The sequence below is a fragment of the Elephantulus edwardii genome, unplaced genomic scaffold (assembly GCF_000299155.1).
Source record: "Elephantulus edwardii isolate Elephantulus edwardi_28Jun2011 unplaced genomic scaffold, EleEdw1.0 scaffold00033, whole genome shotgun sequence".
NCBI lineage: Eukaryota > Metazoa > Chordata > Mammalia > Macroscelidea > Macroscelididae > Elephantulus > Elephantulus edwardii.
The window spans coordinates 15,266,211-15,288,145 of NW_006399783.1; the positions used below are offsets into that span (position 1 = coordinate 15,266,211).

Below are 21,935 nucleotides of genomic sequence, written 5' to 3' on the forward strand. Positions count from 1 at the left end.
GGGATGAGCATAAGGAGGCAACGGAAGAGAGCACTGCCGAGAGCATATGGTGAGCTGTTTTGAAGCATGTGTAGGAGTTCACCAAGGAAAGAAATGCTGAAAAGGTACAAAGGAACAATGCATGATGAGGAATGCCAGTATTCCTGAATGGTTGGAGCTTTGAGGTTTGTACTCAGAAGTGTGCAGTGGAGAAGCTGATGCTTGTAGCATCTATACCAGCCTCTGTTGGAGGGATTTGTGCTAATTCCTTACGGTTACTGTACAAATTACCACAACCAAAAAGACTTAGAACAAAAGATACCCGTTCTAACAGTTCTGGAGGTGAGACGGTCAAAATCAAGGTGTTTGCTCTGGTGGCCTAGTGGCAAGAAGCTGCACCTGCAATTCCAGATGAATGCGATTCAAGGCCACCAGTCACTCTGCGGGAGAAGGATGGGAACTTTCCTCTTGTGAGATTAACTGCCTCTGAAAACCCACTGGAGGGTCAGCCAGTGGGTTGGTTCTGGCTCAACAGTACACAACAATGACAAAAGCAACAACAACACCTCTGAAGGCTCTAAGGGAAGATGATTCTTCACCTCTCTCTGTGTAAGTGCCTCTAGACATTCCTTGGCTTGTGGCTGCATCATTGTGACCTGGAACCTCCATCGTCACAGTACTTCCTTCTTGTCTGTCTCCTCTATGTGTCTTCATAAGGGCACTTCCAGGGGATTCAAAGTCCACCTGCGTAATCCAGAATGATTGCTTCCTGAAATCTTTGTCTTAATTACATCTGCAAAAATTCTCCCTTCAAATAAGGCCACATCCTTAGAGAATCTAATCTGTAAGAATCTAATCTGTATCTCTTTTTTTTTTTGAGGGGGGGCACTGTTGAACCCACTGTGGGGTTTCACATGCATTACTCGATTTGGTTCTCAGATCTTTGACAAATAGATACTGTTAAACTCTCTCCCTTTTTATAGAAGATAGAACTGATGTACGAATGGGTTAAAGAATTTGTTCAGAGTCAGGTAAGTGACTGAGTCAGGTTAGAACCTTGTTTATCTCTTGGCCCTTAGTTTAAGTTCAAGGACAAACTTCTAAGGAGTCTTCCACTGACTCAGTCTAAACTCCTCCTGCCCAACTTGTCCCCTTAGCAGCTGTCACTTGTTTGTTCTGTTCTCTTCCTGTAACTGATCACGAGATACCATGATTGCATTTCTTTGTTTACTTGCTTGCTGTCTACACTCTTATTAGAGGATAAGCTTTAATGAGAGCAGAGTCTCCTAAAGCCTATTCTGCTCAGCGTGGTCTGCACAGCATGTAGAATTCTCTCTGGCACTATGTGACTTCTCAATTAATACATAGTGTATGTCACTGCTGTTGTTAGCTGCTGTCAAGTCCTCTGCAATGCATGGTGACCCAGTGTAAAGGTAATCCTGCTTGATCTTGCCCCATGCTCAGTCTCTACCATGCCTAAGCTCTTGTTGCCAAGTGGTTTCCTTGAAGGTCTGCCTTCCTTTTTTTTCCACTATTATTTCAAGCATGATATTCTTCTCCAGGGACTGGCCCCTTCTGAAAACATATTCAAAGTGTCTGAGATGTAGTCTCACCACATATGCTTTTAAGGAGCACTCTGCTTGCACTTCTTCTAAGATATATTTGTTTGTTCTTTTGGCAGTTCACAGCAATTTCAGTATTCCTAACCAGCACCACAATTCAAAGACAGCAATCTTTGATCTTCCTTATTCATTGTTCAGCTTTCATATGCATATGAACCAATTGAAAATGAAATCACTAAGAGTAAGCTACTACCCAGCTGTCAGTTTGTGACACACTTTGGTGACTTGAGTGTATTAGACTTATTGCCACCAATATTTCAAATGCCAGCAGCATTACTTATTGTGGGCAGGTGTTAGTGGGGCTTCCAGACTAAATTAGACTAGGAAGAAGGCCTGGTATCCTATTTCCAAAAAAATCAGTCAATGGAAATTTATGGATCACAACAGAGCATTATTCCAGAGAGGGCTAAAAGATGACCTTCCTGGCGTGGAAGGCTTTCACAACAATGACTCGACAATATCAATGACAGTGAAGATGGCACAGGGGTGGGCACCATTTCTTTGTATAGTCCTGGGATCACCATTAATTGGTGCCAACTTGATGACAACTAACAAGCACAGGTATAAGTAAATATATGTTGTTGTTGTTGTTGTTGTTGTGTATCATCAAGTCGAAACTGATCCTTGAGCAGGTTTGCAGAGGCAGTAAATCACATGGGAGGAAATTGCCCATCTTTCCTACTTGGAGCAGCTGGAGGATTCAAACCATGTGTGTTAGGGTTGGTAGTGCAAATCCTTCCTACCAAACTACTACTATGAGGCTAAGAACTTAGAGTTTGAATTCTATTTGTATTATCAGCTGTGTGATTTTGAGAACATTTGGGGACCTCTCTGTGCCTTGGTGTTCTCATTTAAACAATGAGGATACAACAGCACTGAGCTCAGAGAACTCTTGGGAGGTGTACAGGAGTAAATCCATGTCTAGCATTGAGGACAGTGCCTGACACACCCTCAGTACTTAGTGAATGGAAGTGTAAAGCGTCATTACTCGCTGCCTCTCAGAGGGGAAGGAAACAGATGGGTGAGGTTCATTCTCATGCACTGAGAAGAGCGCCTCAGTGAGCAGTGAACAGACAGTGAGTGGTGAAATAATACACGGAAGCTTTGGGGGAAGGCAGATCCTAACAGGATCTGGGATGTATAGCAGGCCGCTGGGTACATGCAGTTTTCTCTTGGCCACCTGATCAAATGATTGGTGACCCATACCAACCTAGTAACACTGCAACCCCATAAGGATTGTAGCCAGGAAGCTCTACTTCATAACAAAGAGGATTACCATGGGCCAGAACTGGATTTTTGGTTTGGAATAGGGACTCAACTGACTGGGAAGGGCAAACTGGCATTCCAGGCTGAGGGACAGCACAGCTGCAAAACCAGTGGTGTTTTCTGGGAGTATAGTGACAGGGGGGTGGAAGGAAGGAGGTGTCCTAGGAAGGGAAAGTTGATTATAAATTGGAAAGGTCTGTCTCCTCAGCTAAGGTGTTAAGTCCTGGTCCCATAGAGTGAGGTCTCAGTTGTCAGGGAGGCAGCATGACCAGTGGACTCATTAGAAAGTTCACGGTGAACCAGAAGCCAAGAGTTCGGAGACCAGGAGAGCAGCGAGCAGACCTGTGCACCACATAGTGGTGAGGTGAGGATGGGTCTAGCTGCAGGGGGAGGTGAATGAAGGCTGTGAGGAGAGTTAAACTAAACATGTCAGAGGCCAAAAGAGCTGAGGTCTGGATGGAGATGAGCTCTGGAGAGCAGAGGGGTGAGAATGCCTGCGGAAGTTCAGGCTCCAGAGAGTGGCGGCAACAAGACATTCACCGCACATGAGATTGGATCAGGGTCTGGTGAATTTCAGATGCTGGTGAGACGTCTTGGTGCCTAATCTCTATCTTTTACTAATTGCCATTTAACTTCTCAGAGTCTCAGTCTCCTATCCGCTTCAGATGCTGTTGTTATTAGGTGTGTCGTCAATTACAACACATGGCTCGCTACTCCTGATCAACAGATGTGAACCTTGCCCTGTCCTGCCTGAACCTCACCATTTCTGATATGCTCGAGTCCATGGTTAAAGTCACTGTTGTCAATCCATTTTGTTGAAGGTCTGCTTTTCTCTGACTCTCTACTTTCCCCAGCATGATGTCTTTTTCCCAGAACTAACCCTTCCTGAAAGCATGCCCAGTGCATGTGAGGTGAATGAAGTTTCACCATCCTTGCCTCTAGGAGAGCACTTTGGCTGCATTTCCTCCAACACAGGCTTGTTTGCTCTTTTGACAGTCTAGTGTTTTGACAGTTTAGTGTCCTTCTCCAGCAGTGCAATTCAAATACATCAGTTGTTCTCTTCGCATCTTTACTCGTTGTTCATCCTTCACATACATAGAGAGCAATCGAAAATGCTGTGGTTTTGATCAGGCACACCTGAATCTTTAAACTGCCATCAGTTCTCTTAAGCACCTTTGGGAGTCCTTGACAGCAGATTTTTCCAGTGGAACACATCTTTTGATTTCTTGTCTGTTGTTGCCATGGATGCTGATCGTACATCCAAATAAAATGAAATATTTGACAATTTCAATCCTTTCTCCATCTATCATGATATTGCCTGTTGGCCCAGTGGTAAGGATTTTGGTTTTCTTTAATGTTGCTATGGAATCCATAATGAAGGCTATGGCCTTTGATCTTCAGCAGTAAGTGCTTCAAGATCTTTTCACTTTTTATAAGCAAGGTTGTGTTATCTGCGTAAAGCAGCTTATTAATGAGTCTTCCTCCAATCCTGATGTCACATTCTTCTTCATATTATCTGTTATTGTTGTTAAGTGTCATCGAGTTGTAGACGACTCATAGCGACCCTATAAACAAAAGACATGGACACTTGTATAACTTTCATCATTTCTCCAAGTTCGTAGAGTTTCCAGAGGCAAGCTATTTTGGAAGTGGATGCCACTCCTGCTTCCAAGCTTATTTTAATCAAGGAGCTCCACCAAACACTCTCCACCATGGGTTACCATTATCGCATTTGACACATCATTTCACAGTGTTCAGCATCACAGCAACCATGAATTATCTCTGTACAGCAAATGGACAGACCAGTGCTATACCACTTAGAAGAATGTTTGACCAAAAACAATTAAAACTAGGCCTCATATTGTCTAGCTTCTTGAATTATTTGTCCAGCATGCTGATTGGATAGATATCTGTTTCATATGGTTGTGTTGATATCGTCACCCAGTACGTTCTTAGTTCATTTAGTACCCGTTGTGGCTTATACCATTATTATCTTACGGAACTATGAATCAAGTGTGCAACCAATAGATTAAATATAGCAGCAATTGTGAGGATGATGCAGGACTGAGGAGTTTTTTGTTCAGTCGTGTACACAGTGGCTATGATTCAATGGCACCTGATAACAACAACATAAATTGTGTGGGTAGAGTGTCATTATCAGTCCAATCCCAGCACTTCTTTGCCAAAGTTGCTAACTCCATATTCTTCTTGTATTCTCCTCCTGAAGCAAGCTGAAAAGCTCAAGGAGAACAAAAAGCAACACAATTAAAAATGCCAAAGAATTTGAATAGACGTGAAGCACATGAAAAGGTGACGATCCATTAGTCATTAGGAAAATGCAAATCAAAGCCATAATGAGGTATCTCTTCACACCTACTGGGATGACTATTATCAGAAAAATGGGGTGGGGGGAACCAAATGTTGCTGAGTATGTACAGACAATAGAACCTTTGTCTATTCCTGCTAGGAATGTAAAATGTGCAGCCATGATGGAAGACAGTTTGGTGGTTCCTCAAAAAGTTTTTTTTAAAAAGTTAAACATAAAATTATCACATGACATAGTAATTCTATTCCACCTCCTAAAAAGACCTGAAGGTGGGAACTTGAAGCAGTTAATCCTATACAAATGTTCACACCAGCTCTATTCAACACAGCTGAACACTGAAAACAATTCAAATGTCTATCAACAGATAAATGGATATGAAAAATATGGGAATCAGTCAAGTGGAGTATAACTTAACCACAGAGAGACATGAAATTGTGATGCGTGTAGCACATGGGTGAACCCTGAATATAGTGCACTTAGTGAAATAAACCAGATGCAAAAGGACAGAGTGCACAATCTTACTAATGTGAAATATCCAGAAGAGGCAAATGCATGAAGACAGAAGTTTCTCAGTGGTTAGGAGGGATTGAGGAAGGAGGAATGAGGTGTCTGTTGACGGGGCCCAGAGTTTCTGTTTAGTGAGTATGAAAACTTATTGGAAATGGACAGTAGTGATGATTGCATACTATGGCAAATATAATTAATATAACTGGATAGTCCACTTAAAAAGGGGGTAAAAAGACAGTTCTTCTATTATTTTCTGCCACATCCATTGTTTTGCTGCCACAAAAACTAGGGAGCTCTGTTGGCCTAGCGGCAAGAAGCTGTGCTGCAATCCCAAAGGCATATGGTTCAAGCCCTCCAGCTGCTGCCTCTGAAAATCTGCTGCATGGTCAACCATGGGTTGGTTCCAGACTGATGGCACACAACAAGAACACAAACACTGAGAAGAGACTCCTTGGCCAGGTCTTGTGTCAGGTGCCGTTGGGTGAGCTTCGATTTGCGGCGAGCCTGTATGGAACAGAACTAAACCTGTCCTAATCCCACCCCGTCCTCACATTCATTGCTGTGCAGAAGCCCATTGCTGCAGCCACAGCATCAATCCATCTTGGTGAGAGTCTTCCTCTTGGCTGATGCCAATCCAAACTCTCTCCTAGATTCAGGTCTTTCTGTTAGGGTGTGGTGGGTAGGATTGATGACATTGAGTGTAGCCAGTTGCCATGTCTAATCCAATTCATCATGACCCTGTAGCAGAGAACTGTCCCCTAGAGCTTCCCAGGTTGTAATCTTTAGAGAAGTAGCTGTTAATCTCTCTACTGCAGCTTGGTGGACTTGAACCACTGACCTTGTGTTTAGCAGCAGAGTGGCAGAATGCTCAATCACTACACCACTCAGACTCCTTCAGGCTTAAGAGTGAGGAACAGAGAAGATCAGAAGGCAAGAGGCAGATATTTCCATGTGAAAGCTCTGTCCACAAGCGGTTGAAATGCCTTTTCTAGAAGAGTGTGTGTCTGTCCGTCTGTGGGTTGGAAGTAGAAGGAAGTCTTAACCTAGCATTTCAGTGACCACTCCATGTGAGACCCAGCGGGTGCCTGAGGCATGCCACAGAAGGGAGGGGTCAGTGGCAGGAGGAGGAAAGGGCTCTGTGGTGTCTTGGAACCCCTGTAGCAGACGAGGGGCACAGAGCAGGTTGGGGGCATTCCCACCAAAGATAGAGGACATGTAGGGGTTCCAGGCCCAGAGAAGTGAAATAGTGATATGGTTGGAAGACCAAGGTATAGGTTTGGAGTGGGAGATGGGAGGCTGAAGGCTGGCAGAGATCTAGATGCCCCGGAAGCAGGGGACCAGGTGGATCTCCTCCTGAAAGCGCTGGGAGGCGTGCTGATGGAGGCTTCTTTGGGGACAGGATAGAGTGGATTCCGGCCTTCTAAGCTCTATTGTCCCAGCCCGACCATCCTCAAGATCATCTCCATGCTCGAGCCCACTGTTGCAATCACTGTGTCAACCCATCCCATTGAGGGTCTTCCCTTTTTTGCTGACCTTCTGTTTTTCCCAACATGATGTGTTTGTCCAAGGACTGATAGGGCAAGATTTTAATTGTTCATAAGGTTGCTATGAGTCGTGGTTAACTAGACAACACCAAATAACAACAGCATGGTCTTTTGAGGGAACAATAGTGGGTCAGTGGCAGGATTCCTGGTTTTCACCCAGGCAGCCTGGGTTCAACTCCTGGCGTGGGAACACCGAATATGGGATCTCTGGTGACCTAATGGCAAGAAACTATGCTGACAACCTGAAGGTATAGGGTTCAAAGCCACTGGCTACTCTAAGAGAAAGATGAGTAATCTCCTCCCATGCAGTTTACTGCCTCTGAAAACCCACTGGAGGATCAGCTATGGATCAGTTTCTACTTGATGATACACAGCAACAACAACAACATATGGAGACCTAGATTTGATGCCTGGCTAAGGCACTCCATTTGTAACCACTACCTGTCAGTGGAAGCTTGTGTGTTGCTATGATGCAGAACAAATTTCTAGACAAAGAGGAACAAGGAAGAAAGGCCTGGTTATCTATTTCCTAAAAAACATACAGTGGAAGCCCTGTGAACCCTTGTTGTTCAGTGGCCAACTCATCATGGGTACGGCACAGACCTGGCAACATTTCATTCCTGAGCTCATCATGGGTACGGCACAGACCTGGCAACATTTCATTCCTGAGCTCATCATGAGCTGGCATACACTCTATAGCAGACAACAACGCCACCACAAAGCTGTGTCCCCTACCCTACCAGCCTCCTCTCTCTGCTCTCCTCCTTCCTCTCCCCTTCTTTGCAGACCCTCCTCCCCTGTGAGGGATTTTGAGGAGGCTGCCTGGGAAAACGTGCAACCAGGGTGCTCCTTAGAGGCAAGGATGAAACTTCATCTCACATGTTATTAGGGGGGACTAGTACTTGGGGAAAATACATCACACTCAGAAGGATGGAGATCAGAGAATGAGAGGAAGACTCTCAACAAGATGGACTGGACACAGTGACTGTAGCACTGGGCTCGAGCATATCAGGGATGCTGTGGGTGGGACAAGGTTCAGGTCCCTCGTACATAGGGTCCTATGAGTTGTAGTTAGCTCAAGGACACCTAACAACAACAACTGCAGCAACAGCAATGACTCTCTGTCCCTGGCCACGTGTTTTCTTATGCCTTCTTCCTTCTGCCTCCCCTTCCTTGATGTTCTGGTCTCCGGTCCTGTTCAGTCCTTATTCTGTGATTGCTTATTTGGTTATTTGCTTATTTGGTGATGTCTCTCCTGTGACTGGAAGCTCCTTGAGACAGTGACTGTGTCACGGTGTCAAGCTCACATAAGAAACACATGCTGAACGAATGGATGAGGGAATGTGTGATGAGTGAGTGAGTGAGTGAGGAGGCCGGTGGTGTGGGGGTGGGGAGGGAGAGCATTTCTACCTAGTGAAGATCACATCGCTAATGAAATACTCAAATCTAATACAGAGAACTAACAAGCTGTTTATTTCCAGTCCCAAGTTGTTAAATTCAAGAGGTGAAACCAAAGGCTTTATTGTGTCTCCAAGGAGTGAAGTTATATAAACCTAGTCAATAAATATTGATGTGGAGGCAGGCTTTCATGTTCAGAGGGCTCGGTGGGGATTGGGGGCTGCTTTTCACAGAGCTCCAGCCTCCCCTTTCTGCAGGAGCTTTGCTGTGGGATCGAGCCCAGGAGATTGTGAAGCCCCCAGACCCACCCTGAAGGGAGAGGTGAGCCTGGGCGGCCTTGCTCAGGGGGTCAGGGACTCTCATTCCTGGCTCCCCTTCTCCTCCCTACCAACAAGGAGGTTGATTTAATCATCTGCATCCAGATCATATCAAATGCCACCGTTCCTTGTCTCCTCTCATTTCACTCTACTCACTTCCTAAAAAGGAAAACAAGTTGATGATGCCAGCCCATGGCAACCCCACTGGTGTCAGAGTAGAACTGTCCTCCAAGGAAACTTAAATGGCTTTATTTTTGGAAATAGTTAACCAGGTCTTCCATTTCCGGGCCCCCTGGGTGAAATGGAACCTAACCTTGCCTTTAGCAGCTTAGTTTTGACCGTACCACCTAGGACACTGCTTGCCTCCTACTGAGAAACCAAACCCTGCCATCCAACTCATAAGGGCCTTATCGGACAGAGAAAAATTGCCTCATATGGTTCCAAGGCTGTGAATCTTTATGGAAACTGACTGCTTCATTTTCCCTCCGCAGAGCGACTTTTTTGCTCAGAGCAGATTTCTCTAACCACAGTCCCAGCAGAGTTCCTGCCCACTTCCTCGACCTTCTCAAACCATTGACTATTTCCACCCACTGCTTACTGTCCTCTGCCTCCATTCCCCTTCAAAAGCCTAACTGCCATCAAGTCAGTTCCACCCCATAGTGAATCCATAGGGCAGAGCAGAACCGTCAGTGTAAACCTTTACAGAAGTAGACTGCCTCATCTTGCTCTGTCAGAGTAATTAGTGGGTTCAAATTTATGATACTTTAATTAGCAACCAACTGCTTAAACAGTGTGTCACCAGAGCTCTTTTTCAATGATACATGTCGCTTTAATGCATCAGCCTCTTATTGGCCTCCTTGTCCCCAGCCTTCTACCCCCACACCTCCTTTCATGCAGTCCCCAGAAACACCTCTTCAAAGCATCATTCTGACCATGTCACTTCCCTGCGTCCTCTACTTACGTGACCCCTCTCACCCTTGACATGTAGTCCAAGTTCCTTACCTGCTCCTTTATTGCCTAGCCTGTGCCCACCTATCCAGCTGCCAGCCTCTCCATTGCTTATATCATTGACCAGCCATGTAATGCTTCTATAATGAGCCCTGATGTCTCCAGCTTCTATTCCATGGCAGGTGTGATTTTCTTTGCTCAGAACTGTCTCCCTTCTCCTCCCTCCACATCCTATTATTCTTCCAAGGAGCACCTTCTTCTGTCCCTCTGCCCTGCCTTCTCCTCACCTGCCCATCCAACCCCAGCTGCTGGCTTCCCGAAGTCCCCTGTGCTGATCACCTTGCTCATGATCCTTGCCTCCTGTGCTGCATTTGAACTGTGAGATCTTGAGGGAACAATGCCCTGTCAACCTGATTGCTGTCTGATCTATGAGGCTCTGAAGAAGGATGTCCTCTGAGGTCCACCAGTCAGCAAGATGCAGCCCTGGGAGGGGTATGCTACAATCTTTAGCTGTAATGGCCTCAGTTTCTACTGAGGCTTCTTTCTGAGTTATGAGGGTAACAAGCTTATGGCACCCTGACAGGAGCTGGCCTTGCTCTGGCCAAGTCTCCAATAGCTACAGGTCTGGGGTCTGCTCAGCACAGGCTGTTAGAGACAGAGGAACATCTATGGAAAATAGCCTTGTGCAAATATCTGATACCATCTTAAATATGCATTGTTGTTCACTTTGAACAGTCAATACAGTAACTTAAACCTTGTCATAGGGGACCAGTTATTATTAATTTTTGAGGAAGTAAGACTGTTTTCTTAATACAAAACAACAACAGGCTTCTTCCCTCATAGACTTGGTCTTTCTTTGGTCACAGGGATCGTGCCCCTCCAGATTGGTGGAAAGTTACATTTGAAGACAATAGCCTCTAGCGTTTTGAAGGTGAGGGAAGAGGAAGAGAAGGAAGAAGGGATAGGATAAATGACTTGAAGGTGGGTGGTTAGGAGGTCTAGCTGGGCAGCAGGAGCCCTGTTGCCCAGGCGGAACTATTGAGATATGGAGGTAGAGAGGCATTAGGCTGGGACCAGATATGAGAAGGAGGGTAGGTGAAAGAAAGCAGCAGGAAAAGAAAGCCCTCAAGTCAGAGATGAGACTCTTAAATTCTGGAGTACTAGTTTTTAAAAGGCCTTGGTTGCCCAATTACCCTATTGTGGGTGTATTTTTGGTTGAGTTTAATAGTCTGTGCCACAAATCAGAACTTTGAACTTTGCCCTTATTCACTAGATAATCTTTATAAAAGTTTCAGGTTTTATATTTAGATCTTGGAAATAGTTCATGTTTTTATATGGTGTGAAGTGTGAATCTTGCTTTTTTTTTTTCCAAATGACTCTATAGTTTTGCCAGCGCCATTTGTTAGAAACTGCCTTTGCCTCACTTAATAGTTTCTATTGTTTTGTCAAAGGTGAATAGATTTAATTCTGGGTTCTCAATTCTTTTCCATAGGTCTAGGTCTACATGTCTGTCAAAAGAACAAATAGCTATGTATTGGAAAAATTGTAGCTGGTGCCCTCCTTAAAGGCAAGGGTGGCAAAGCTTTGTCTCACATATTTTGAATAAGTTGCTGGGAGAGCCTCTTTCTTAGAGTTGGACATCATTCTTGCCAAGGTGGAAGGTCAATGAAAGAGAAAAGGATCTTCAATTAGATGGATTGACACAGTGACTGCAACAATGGGCTTCAGTGTGTCAAAGATGATGAGGATGGCACGAGATAGGACAGGGTTCCAATCTATTATTCATAGGGTTGGTATGAGTCATACTCAACTTGACGGCACATAACAACAACAACAACAACATGTATCTGTCATTGCATCATCAACCTAGTTGATTACCTTGGCTGTGTAATAAGTTCTGCAATTGTGATTTGTGAGATGCCTTGTTTTGGTCTTCTTTTCTTAGTCTTTATCTATCTTTCCTTTCCATAGAATGGTCATATTTTCTCCCATCTTCCTAAAGAATTATTGTTGTTATATGCCGTTGGGTCGGCTGTGACTCATACCAACTCTATGTACAACAGCCCTAACCCCTGCCCTATCCTGTGCCAATCTCACTGTTTCTGGCACACCACCTACCCCAATTACCCCAGTCACTGAATCAATCCATCCCATTGAGGGTCTTCTTCTCCTGCGCTATCCCTCCACCCTCCCAAGCATGACATTCTTCTCCAAGGACTGATTACTCCTTGCAACATGTCCAAAGTATGTCAGACAAAGCATCAGAATCCTTGCTTCCAAGGAATAACCTAGCTTCATTCTCTCTGTTGGGAAATGTTGGGGAGGAAGGGAGGGCCTCTGGCCAGGACAGATTGCTCAGCTCCAGGTAAGCCTCCCAACAACCTTTAATACGGGCTAGAGAAAGCTCTCCTGTGTTTAGCCATATCGGCTTGAGAAAGCTAACCACCTGGGAAGATGGTTGCCGTATCTTTTCAACTGGGAGTAGTACGCACGAGGTTCTCCTATCCAATTCACGTGTCCCACATCTGCAAGCCCACCCTATCCTGTCTTCCTGTTTACTTGCTTATATATAAGTACACTACAGCCCCCAATAAAGTTGAGCTAGATTGACTCTCAATGGCTCCCAGAGTTGTGTGTCTCCATCATGCCTACCCCCATCAGGGTGTTGCTGTTCATTGCTGGCAAACGGACAGTGACACCTCTCCAGGACAAAGTTGTTTGTTCTCCTAGCAGTCCATAGTATATTCAATACTCTTCTCTTGCACCAAAGCTCAAAGGTATCAATTCTCCTTCTATCATCCCTAGTCTTTGTCCAGCTTGCTGATGCATAGCACGTAATTGCAAAGACCATGGTGTGTATCAGGTGCACCTTAGTCTACAGACTGACTGACATTGTTGTTCTTCGGTACTTTGGAGAGGTCTCTGACAGCAGGCTTTCCCAGTGAAGTTTGACTTTTAATTTCCTGGCTGCTGGTACCAAGAGTGTTGATTGTAGAGCCAAGCAAAGTGAAGCTGTGAACAGTCTCAATCTCTTCATCATTTATCATGATGCTGCCAGTCAGCTCAGTGGTGGGCATCTTTGTTTTCTTTATATTTATCCTCAATCCATATTGAAGGCTACAGTCCTTGATCTTCTGCAGCAACCACTTTAGGTCCTCTTCAGTTTCAGCAAGCAGGAGTGTGTCATCTGCCTAATGCAGATTGTTGATGACTCTACCTCCAAACTTGATGTCACATTTCTCCTCATACAGCCCAGCCTCTCAGATAATCTGTTGTGCATATAGATTGACGCATCCTTGATGCAATGCACACCCTTCCCAATTTTGAATTATGCAGCATTTCCTTACTCTGTTCTGATGACTGCCTCCTGGTCCAAGTATAAGTTTCGCATAAGCACAATCAAGTGTTCTGGGATTCCTGTTTCTTCTCAGAGTCAGCCACAGTTTGTTGTGATCCACACAGTCAAAAACCTTTGCATAGGCAATGAAGCACAGACATTCCTCTGGTACTCTCTACTTTCAGCTAAGATCTGCCAGCCTGCACTTCAGACAGTTCTCTGCTGACGTGCTGTTCCTGTCATTTTTGGATAATGTTCAGCAATCAAAATAAAATGCTAAAAAAACAAAGAAAGAATACCTTCCAGCTTGCTGAATGATCTCTAACAGATGAAGATGGAAACTGCGATGAGCGGTAGAAGATGCTCGGTTTTGCCTCAACTTCACATGATTCCCAGGCATGTGCTATATTTGCCATGGCTTAGATAAGGCTCTGCCACAGTCCTAGAGCCCCTGGTCCCATTTCTGTAGGTGGCATTCCACTTGGCCCTGGCTGTACTATGGAGCCTTGAATTCATGGAAACTCTGATGCCTATTCCCACTCCCAGACGCTCTATCTAATGCACTATTCCTTACATCTAGATAGTCCCTAAATCTCTCAACTGATACTAATATTCTGCAGCCAGATTGAGAACCAGCCACACTGAGCGTGATGCTCCCTCCTGGTCATGTGTTAAATTCACCCCTGTCCCCAAGAAGTTTATCAAATTACCCAATGTTCTGACTCACACATTCCAGACCAATGAAATGAGAATCCATCCATGGGAGTGGGGCCAACTCAGACATCAGCATTATAATACTGGTTCTAAAGTGTAGCTAAGGAGCTCCGGTGACCTAGTGGCAAGAAGCTGCACTGCAACACCAAAATCAGGAGGTTCAAGGCCCCCCAGCCACTCAACAAGAGAAAGATGGACAGTCTTCTCCCATGGGATTAACTGCCTCTGAAAACCCACTGGAGGGTCAGCTATGAGTTGGTTCTGACTCTACAGTACACAACAACAACAACAAAGTACAGCTGGGATTGAAGCCACTGCTCAGACTCTTCCCTCCCATTCCCCACTCCTCCCCTACTTCGCAGAAACACTGGCTGAAAATCCACACTGTGCATACCACTCTATCATGCTCTGGAGACCCTGTGGTGATTCAGAGCCCGTCTCACCTGGCTGGAGGTTATAAAGTGGGGCCCATTCGTGTGTAAGTGTCCACCTGATTAGGGGAACTTGTCCCACAGACAGGCATCTGGCCTGACACCAGCTCCTACGCCCAGCACCTCTATCCCACCCACTGGAAGCATCCCGATCTGGTTATGAGGATGCTGGAGGTCCGTTTCTGAGATTGCTAAGAATCTTGGCCTTTGATTAGCTAGCGGTGGGAGTGACTCCTAATGGTTAGGGTGGGAAGCCTTATGGGGGCTCCCCAGGCACAAGCGTAGGCCTGGGTGGCTGATTGGGTCCTTGGACAACCACCGTCTGTAGCCATATCCTTTTCACCCCACATCTCTGGCTAAGCCTGTATTCCAGTCTCAGGGGTGGCGATGTCCCAGCTGCATCCCACTGTGTTCCCTGCAAGGTGAGGGGGTGCGAGCAGGGCTATGAGGCTGCTTTTGACAGGAATAGTCATCCTTGAAAAAACTCCGTTCACTTCTTGGTAGAGCTGTGGGCGCCAGGCTGCTGCTGTTCAGGCTCTGGCATTTCGTTTTTTAATTGAGGTGAAATTCACATAATAGAAAAGAAACTACTTTCAAGTGAAAAATTCAGTGGCATTTAATACACTCACAACGTTGTACAATCACCACTTCTGTCGAGTTCCAAAACCTCTTAATCAGTCTCAGAGCGAACGGTAGCCATGAAGCAGTCCCTCTCTGGTTTTGCCTTCCCCATCCCCTGACAACCACCAATCTGTGCTGTCTCTGTGGATCCACTTCTTCTGGATTTTTCATGTAAATAGAATCATTCAGCATACAGACTTGTATCTGCCTTCTTAGGAGCTTTTCAAGGTCTATCCACATTGAGATATGTATCAAAACAGTATTCTTCATAGGGCTGAATAACAGTCCATTGTATGCATGTCTTGAATTTTTTTATCCATGGATGGTTGCCATTTTGGCAATTGTGGAATATGGGATTTTTAGGTTTTATATGTTTGCATCCCAACATCCCCTGGCCAGGTGTCCCTAGTCCTCCAGCATGAGTACTTAGTGGTCTTGGGTGAATCTTTCCTATGCTATATGAAGATGCTCATTAGGGCTCATAGGGCTTGGTGTGTCTTAGCTCTCTTGCCATTGACTTGCCCATTTTGGCTGCATGTCTTCCCTGGGTTAACAGTCTGCTCTCTATACCCCTCACTCCATGCCTTCACTGTCTCCCTTTGGTGAGTGAGGGCAAGCCACAGGTTTATACTAAGGGTTGAGGTTGATGGAGAGCTCTTGTGTTGGGAACTGTTTAAAATTTCTCTCTCTCTCTCTCCCCGCCCCTTACACACACACACACAAACACACACACACACACAGAGAGAGAGAGAGAATTTACCACAGGTATCATCTTTCTAAGGCCCCAGGAATAGATGGTATACCAATTGAAGTATTTCAGATAACAGATGTTGCCCTGGATGTGCTCACCAAGTTGTGCCAAGAAATCTGGAGAACAACCACTTGGCCAACTGACTGGAAGAGATCTATATTTGTTCCCATTCCAAAGAAAGGTGACCCAACTGAGTGTGGAAACTACAGAACAGTGTCATTGATTTCACATGCAAGCAAGATTCTACTGAAGATTATCCAAAAACGATTAGAACAGCACATCAGCAGAGAATTGCCGGAAGTCCAGGCTGGGTTTAGAAAGGGTCGTGGTACTAGGGATATTGTTGCTGATGTTAGACGGATCTTGGCTGAAAGCAAGGAATACCAGAAGAATGTCTATCTGTGTTTCATTGAATATGCAAAGGCATTTGACTGTGTGGATCATAACAAACTGTGGCTGACTCTGAGAAGAATGGGAATCCCAGAACATTTAATTGTGCTAATGCAAAACCTATACTTGGACCAAGAGGCAGTAGTCAGAACAGAGCAGGGTAACACTGCATGGTTCAAAATTGGGAAGGGTGTACGCCAGGGATGCATCCTGTCTCCATACCTTTTCAACATGTATGCAGAGCAGATTATCCAAGAGGCTGGGCTCTATGAGGAGAATTGTGGCATCAGGATTGGTGGAAGGTCTATTAACAATCTCTGTTATGAAGATTACACAACCTTGCTTGCTGAAACTGAGGAGGACCTCATGCACTTGCTGTGAAGGGTCAAGGACTGAAGCCTTCAGTATGGACTAAGGCTCAATGTCAGGAAGACAAAGATTCTCGCCACTGGACCAATTGGCAGCATCAAGATGGATGACGAAGAGGTTGAGAGTGTTCACAGCTTCAGTTTGCTCAGCTCCACAGTCAACACTCTTGGCACCAGCAGTCAGGAAATCAAAAAGCGTATCGCAATGGGAAAGTCTGCTGTTAGGGACCTCTCTAAGGTACTCAGGAGCAACAGTGTCTCTCTGGAGACTAAGGTGCGCCTGATACAGGCCATGGTATTTGCAATCGCTTGTTATGCATCAGAGAGTTGGACAATGACTAGGGAGGACAGAAGGAGAGTGGATGCTTTTGAGCTGTGGTGCTGGAGAAGGGTACTGAATGTACCCTGGACTGCCAGGGAGACAAACAGATATATCTTGGAGAGGATTAAACCAAGCTACTCCTTGGAGGCAAGGATTCTGGGGCTTCATCTGACATACTTTGGACATGTTGCCAGGAGGGACGGGTCCTTGGAGAGGGACATCATGCTTGGGAGGGTGGAGAGACAGCGCAGGAGGGTAAGACCCTCTATGAGATGGATTGATTCGATGACTGGGGTAATTGGGATGGGTGTGTCAGAGGCGGTGCGGTTGGCGCAGGATAGAGCAGGGTTGTGTGCTGGATAGATAGGATAGATAGGCTGTTGTGCATAGGGTCGCTATGAGTCGGAAACGACTCGACGGCACATAACAACAACGACAACAACATCATCTTTCTGTAGTATTTGGCCCAATGTCTGCCCACATCCATCTTTTTTTTTTAATTTTCAAAACCCTCTCATCCTTTGGTAGGATTGAAAGCTATCAACAATTCGTGATTTTGAAGAAATGGAGCTGCTGTCTCTTCCTCTCTTCTTTCCTTTCCTCTCTTCTCTTCTGCCTTGGTTGGGATGTGAAGGAAATGGAATGAATTCCCATAAGATTTTCTCTTCTTCTCAATCAAAAGAAAGCTTCATGCCCATTTGAACCTAGCCATAATGGCTGGGTAGGAGTTGACCAGAACCCAAGCAGATAAAGAGAAATATGATCCATGCTGTGAACTAGGGTTGATTGCTGTAATCTGATGGCTTTTTTTGGAATGGACTTTGAGCAGAGTTGAATAGAGAATCTTCAGCAAAAGGGACATGTTTGTTCCCTCAGAACTCTTGTTTTATATGAATAAGCAAACCAGAAATTGGCTATCCAAAAGGAGGGTATTAGGGCATGTTGCATGTAGTAGCTAGCTTACACACTTTCACAAATGTAGCTTGGTGGTCTAGTGGTAAGAAGCTGTGCTTCGATCCTGAAGGCATACAGTTTGAGGCCACCAGTTGTTCTGTGGGAGAAGGATGGCAATCTTCTCCCATGCAATTAACTGCCTCTCAAAACCCACTGGAAAGTTAGCTATTGGTCAATTCTGATTCTAAAGTATACAACAAACAACAAGTTATTGGTAAGATGATTTTAAGGGGAAACCTCACAATATACATGAATGAAATAGAACGTAAATGAAATGTTATATGAAACACAATGCACATGCATGAAATACAATATATATATAAATGATAAAAATGTTTGGGTTTTTTTCTTAAATGGTCCAAAAAGAAAGTAAGCTTCTTTCCATGAGAAGAATTCTGTTAATGTTTTGTAGGCCAACTGACTAACATGCCACTAGCTCTTAAAAATAACATTGAAAAATTTCAGCTTCCAACATTTGGTGGCCAATATCATAAGTTACTGTATCATATTGTACATTGGCTATGGGCTGGGACAAGTAAAACTTACAGGCACTTTGAAAATGAAGAGTTTACGCCTTTCTAATAGAGTGAATATGCATGGTGCCCGCCAATTTGTTTGATGCTGTGCTCTTTTTTCTTTCTTTTTTTTTTTTTTAAATGCTGGTTTGTAGATAATAATTAGGAGCTTGACTTTTACTCTGTGTATGTTCGGGACCATTGCATCGTTTTGAGATGAGAAGTAACGTTAATGCCTTTCTTTTAAAGGGTTCTTACTTGCACCAACAGGTGCACAAAATGGTGTAGTTAAAAGGCCCTGCCAATATGCAACTGAGGGATGATGGAGACCCAGACCATGGTGCTAAGAAGTGGTCAGGCTTCGGGGGCATTATGAATGAAGCAATGATAGACTCTACGTGTAGATGGGGTGTAGAATGGGAGAAGATGCCTGCAAAGGTTTTGATCTGAGTGACTCCAGACCTAGTTAGAATTTCTTCTCCTGAGACGGAGAAGATGCTGCAGCAAGTTTGGGGGAGGGGAATAGGAATTCAGTTTGGGAATATGGTGCTTCAATTACCTGAGAGGTGTCAAAGTCAAGGTGAAATAAGCAGTTAGAAATAATCTGAAATCAGGATTCAGTGATGGAGGGCAGGGGATGGGGATGGAGGCTAGTAATAGTTTAATAATCACTCCCCACCAGGTACCTCCAATTAGCAGGAAAAGTCAAATGAGGAGGGGAAATTATGTGTCGGGTCATGGAGGAGCTCTAGATAGTATCCTGCAGGTGGAAACTGAGGCCTAAATAGTGGAGGTAACTTCTTCAAGATCATACTATTAGTTAGTGAAAAAGTAAGGCAGCCAGTCCCTTGGACCCCAGCCTCTCACTCTGTCTAACACATCCTCTGCCTCTGCTCTCTGTCCCCAAGGTTGCATCCAGGCTGGAAGGTGGAAATGCTATGGCTGACAACTCTGAATTCTGTTTTCTCCCAGGTCACCATCCTTGTCAGCCTGGCCCTAGCTTTCCTCGCCTGCATTGTGTTCCTGGTGGTTTACAAAGCCTTCACCTATGACCACAGCTGCCCAGAGGGATTTGTTTATAAGGTAAGGGCCTTGGGCCAGCTGGAATACTTGAAATACTTGACAATGTCTTCTGACAGTTGGTATCCATAGGTAGGGCATGATTCCTACAGCTTAAGGGAGCTCTGGTGGCCCAGTGGTAACAAGCTACCCTGTGATCCCAAGGGCACATGGTTTGGGTCCACCAACTGCTCCACACAAGGATGAGCAGTCTTCCTGTGTGATTTACTGCCTCTGAAAACCTACTGGAAGATCAAGTATTGGTCAGTTCCAACTTGACGGCACACAACAGACTGTTGAAAATGGAGCAGATGTCTTGTAGGAATCCCTGGGTGGTCCAAATAACTAAGCACCGGGCAGCTAACTATCACTTAGGTTTAAACCCACCCTTACGTGGTTTGAAAGAAAGGCCTGATGCTCTGCTTCTGAAAGTTCAAAGACTTGAAATCCCTGTGGAGCAGTTCTGCTCTACAACACTTGAGTTTGCTGTGTGTTAGCCTCAACTTGATGTCAACTGATGGCCTACTGGATTTTATGTACCTCGTAAGGAGGGAGCAGTCAAGCCTTTGTGAAAGATTCAATCTCAAGTGGGCTGTGGTGTTCCTCCTTTCTGATGACTTTCAGTGGGGTCTTGAGTTAGAGTGACCAGGTCTCAGACTGCACAGAAGCAGGGCAGGAGAGCTAACTATTCAGTGAGATAAGCTGTTCTGTCTTCAGAGAGCTCTGACTTGCTTGGCATGAGGCATCTTCATGTAGTGGCTGGTTCCTAATCTCCACAAAGGGCCTACAGAGACGTGAAAGCAAGGAATACATGCTTCTGGGACTCTCGTCCCTAGGTTTGAGGTTGGCCTTCAATGGCAGAGCCTTATTCTTCTTCCTTGACAGCTCTCTCCCCATCGTGGTCTCTTCCCTTTAAGGAACTGAACTGACATGGGAAAGTTCAATTTCCCTTGTATTTAAAATGGGGCCTGATAATGCATTCCCTAGGATTTTCACAAGGTCTAAAGGCAAAATAGTGAGTAAAATCAGTCAGAAAAAGGCTGAGTGTTCTCTTCAAGTGGTAGTTTCAACGGAGATAAAAACAGAGAATATTTATAAATTACCATTTACTGACTACCTAGTATGTCTCAGATCTGTTTGCTGGACATTTTCAGAAACATCGTATCATTTCAATTTCACTAATATTCTGCAAAATAAAATTTATGACCCACATTTACATGAGGAAATAGCTATTAGGAGAGTTTAGTGGTTTCTCTAAGACATGAGAGCTATTAAGTTCCAAGGTGAAAGAATCAAATGAGGGAAGGATTTTCTTTGAAAGCACATTATAGTTATGCTACATGACTTTCCACGGTGGCATTTTCTAATGGTTAAAAATCTTGGTTTCTGAAATATTAGAAAACAACAATAAATAGGGGACACGTTGAATACCTGAATGGTACACATACTGGGATTCTATACAACTGCAAGCGTAAGTGAAGGTCTCTATAAATAGACACAGAATATTCTCCACAATGAAATGGTCAAGTAAAGAAAGAAAGGTGCTACCGTTTTTTAGAAAGGGAGAATATTTGCCCACATTTTCAGAAGAAAACTCTGGAAGGACAAATGAAAAACTAGTAAAAAGTAGTGCCGCAGGGGAAATGGGAGGGAGGGTGCAGGTTAGAGGGGCCAGGGATGGAAGGAGGCTTTTAAAAATATATCTTGCTATGTGTTAGTCTTTGAAAGTACACAGTTTTGCAGATTCTAACAAATAAAAAAAAGAACAGTGCTTGAAGACAAAACAAACAAATCAGCAGAAGCTAAAGAAGGAGCTGCCTCTATATAAGTTAGTAACAAGAATTTACAAAGAAAGTAAATGTGTCAAGTCACTTTATTTATAATATAGTGCATTGACTGCCTGTCCTTAACTGAATATGTTCTAAGGAGAAAGCACAGCCAGGAGGCCGTGATGTTTACTCAGGGATCTGGTAGTGGTCATGCTGGTGTTATTTGCAGCTACTTTCTATATCCATCATGGTCAGCTGCCATTGACTCTGACTCATGGTGGTCCACGTGTGTCAGAGCAGAATTATCTCCCCTCAGCTTTTCCATCACTGATTTTGGGGAAGTAGGAAACCAGGCTTCCAAAGTGCCTTTGGGTGAACTCATACCTCCAACCTTTTGGTCAGTCGCTGAGCACAATAACTGCACAGCCAAGAATCCACAGGTCACCCGATGGGAGAAAGATATGTCATTCTGCTTCTGTGACAACTACATCCTTAGAAACTCTGGAGGGTAGTTCTCCACTTCCTTGTAGTGTCTATATGAGTAGGAATTGCTTCAATGGCAATGGGGTTGAGAAATAGCTCTAGAGATGGGTATATTATTGCTCTCAGATCAGAACCAACTCTTAGCTCATTAGCAGTGGGGTTTCTGAGGTTATGAATTACACCAGAGGCAATTGTCGTTTTTATTCCTATATAGCTACTGGTGGATTTGAACTACCCGAAAGAGTCAGCTTTTGGGTTAGCAGCCCAACTCCAATGGGCTGTGCCACCTGAAATATATATATATATATATATAT

General features: G+C 44.6%; 1 protein-coding gene across 1 annotated transcript in view; it reads left to right on the forward strand.

Annotated features, from left to right (window-relative positions):
• LOC102874678 (neuron-specific protein family member 2-like) overlaps window positions 1-21,935 on the forward strand; it is a 105,221-nt gene that overhangs the window by 79,024 nt on the left and 4,262 nt on the right. Inside the window, exon 4 of the mRNA XM_006884365.1 lies at window positions 19,283-19,393. Within this exon, the coding sequence (XP_006884427.1) occupies window positions 19,283-19,393 (111 nt within the window). The remainder of the gene's footprint in view (window positions 1-19,282; window positions 19,394-21,935) is intronic.